At 35.1% G+C, this 2,748-nt stretch overlaps 1 protein-coding gene across 1 annotated transcript in view; it reads right to left on the bottom strand.

The window, feature by feature from the left end:
• Positions 1–2,748, bottom strand: part of LOC106882078 (probable E3 ubiquitin-protein ligase HECTD2) — a 21,485-nt gene that overhangs the window by 12,018 nt on the left and 6,719 nt on the right. Inside the window, exons 6-8 of the mRNA XM_052973010.1 lie at positions 1,662–1,758; positions 1,304–1,411; positions 426–572 (exon numbers count right to left, since the gene is read on the bottom strand). Coding sequence (XP_052828970.1) covers positions 426–572; positions 1,304–1,411; positions 1,662–1,758 — 352 coding nt within the window. The remainder of the gene's footprint in view (positions 1–425; positions 573–1,303; positions 1,412–1,661; positions 1,759–2,748) is intronic.

Here is a 2,748-nt window from a genome sequence, read left to right as displayed (position 1 = left end):
TAAGCCTTTAATGAATTTATTAACAAAAATTAAATTTATATTAATTAATGAAAATCAAATAAAAAAATAATACTGACTTTCAGACATTAATTTTGTGTGAATTCAATAAAAGAATCAAGTTTAATTTTGTATCTATGTGAATTTAATTAAAATTTTATTTTCGTTTTCTCTGTATTGAATTTAGATATCTTCACAAAAAAAATGTCTAATTAATTTACTTTTGCTTTTTTTTTCTTCTTTTTTTTTCAATTTGGTTTTAATTTATGGGAAATTTTTCCATTTTTTTTTTAAATTTAAAATTTCAAACTGACAGAAAACAACAATTCCACCACCACCACCACCATCACAGCAGTTGTTGCTGCCCCCTCTATATCAGTCTCCAGCCCCCTTCATTTCAGTCTTCAACATCGTGAGTTCAGTCTCTATGACAAAGACTTACCATAATCAGGATGAAAGATCCGTCGTATTAACAAGAGGAACCATTCCTTGGTCAAGCCACCCATATCCAGTCCTGGTTCACCAGTGAATGTCACTTTTAGCTTCTTCTTCAGGTCTTTCTGTTTATTGGCAATCTACAGGAGAAATGGTAAGAGGCAGAAAATCAGAAAGGGACAGAAGAAGACAGCAACGTTGGTGAAAAGAGAGAAAGATAGAGAATGGTTCAAGAATGGTAATAGGTGTAGGCATAGCTGTGTGGTGGAGTAGTTTGCTTTGCAACTATATGGTTTTGAGTTCAGTCTCACAGCATGGCACCTTGAGAAATTATCTTTTACTGTAGGCTGGGACTACAGTAATTGACTTTCACCTTCCTCCCAAATTGCTGGCCTTGTGGCAAATTTTGAAACCTTCATTCTTTTTTTTTTCTTATTTGTTTCGGTCATTTGACTGTGGCCATGCTGGAGCACCGCCTTTAGTCGAACAAATCGAACCCAGGACTTATATTTTGTAAGCCTAGTACTTATTCTATTAGTCTCTTTTTGCCAAACTGCTAAGTTTCAGGGATGTAAACACACCAACACCGGTTGTCAAGTGATAGTGGCAGGGACAAACACAGATACACAAATGCATACACATACACACACCACACACAAACACACACACACACACATACACACAGACACACAATGGGCTTCTTTCAGTTTCCGTCTACCAGATCCACTTAAAAGGCTTTGGTCAGCCCAAGGCTAAAGTAGAAGACACTACTTACCACACACCCATTATCATTATCATTATTATTATTATTATTATTATTATTATTATTATCATTTTAAAAAATAGATTGCTTTTTATTTGTTTTACTGACCTCGTTTAGTGAATCTGACACAAGATATGATCGTCGCACATGGAGGTTGAGAAATAACATACCAATATCAGGAAGTTGTCGTTTCTGAACTTTATCAACCAAACTTCGCTGGAGAGAAACGGAGAAATTTTTAAGAAAGGAATTATAAATGTATTCAGATAATATCATTGAATGGAAAGTCGAAAGGCATTCCATCCTTGACCATTTCATTTAATTTTTTGATGTAGCACAATTAGGACAATATTAATCAATGCATTCTTTCTTTAACCCCTTTGATGCCAACCCATCTGAGACTGACCCTGGTTCTTGTAATACTTGTAATGAGTTAATTATAATAATTCATAATCTCCATACTCACCCTAGCCATGACAATCATCTGTTGCTCTGAGTCTCGTTGTAGAATGGTTCTTTTGGCACTGATGCTCAGAATGAAGGGATACTGGCAGAAAGAGAACCTAGATGGAATACACACACACAGAGACACATACATATATATATAGATATAGACATTTATAGATTTATATACATATTTATAATCCTATCTCCAGACTATAAATGTGCACACACACACACACACACACACACACACACACACACACACACACACACATATATATATACACACATATACATACATACATATATCTATCTATCTATCTATCTATCTATATACATATATATATATAAAAATGGAATGAAAACGCAATAGAGGATAATAAAACATCCAGACATATAGATGATACAAAGGTGTACAGGAGAAACAACAATTAGAGGGACAGGAAAAAAAGGATGGGTGATTCGTGGCCTTCTTTCGTCAGTCAAGTTACCAGATTTCCTTACAGTTTTGGGCAGTTACACTTGAGACTGTTCGATCTGGTTGTTCCCCCCAAAAAGTGTAAGCTAAGAGCATTAGATTTTTTTGTAAGAAAGCTAGCGAATGTGTATGACAACAAAGACAAAAAATGGAGAGTATGGTACACAATTACAAATGCAAACAACAAGAAAATAGCAACAAGTGTCTTTTGACTGAGGACGAATCAAATCGAGCTGGTGTGTATAAAGTAAAAGCCTTAAGGCAGGAACATAGAAGATGGACATAAGAGGTGTCGGCAGTCAGCAGTCAGGCCGAGAAAGAAAGATCATGGTTGGTCGAACACCGGTCATGTAGAAGGAGGAGAGAGGTGTAGGGGGCAGCGGGATTGAAGGATTAGAAAACAATCAGAGACAAAGGAAAAGGTACAGGGGAGATAAACAAGGAGGAATATCCATCTATTTTATCCATCTCCTATTTTATTAATACCGTTACGCTCAACCACCATTACAAAGTTCCTGCAATAAATCTAAGGATAACAACAGGTAATGGAAACTGTGCCAGTTTATACATTTTCTACAATTTCTCCATTATATATATATATATATATATATATATATATATATATATATAT

The sequence above is a fragment of the Octopus bimaculoides genome, chromosome 14 (genome assembly GCF_001194135.2).
Source record: "Octopus bimaculoides isolate UCB-OBI-ISO-001 chromosome 14, ASM119413v2, whole genome shotgun sequence".
NCBI lineage: Eukaryota > Metazoa > Mollusca > Cephalopoda > Octopoda > Octopodidae > Octopus > Octopus bimaculoides.
Note: the sequence above shows the minus strand (reverse complement) of the source record. Positions and strands in the feature narration are given on the sequence as shown.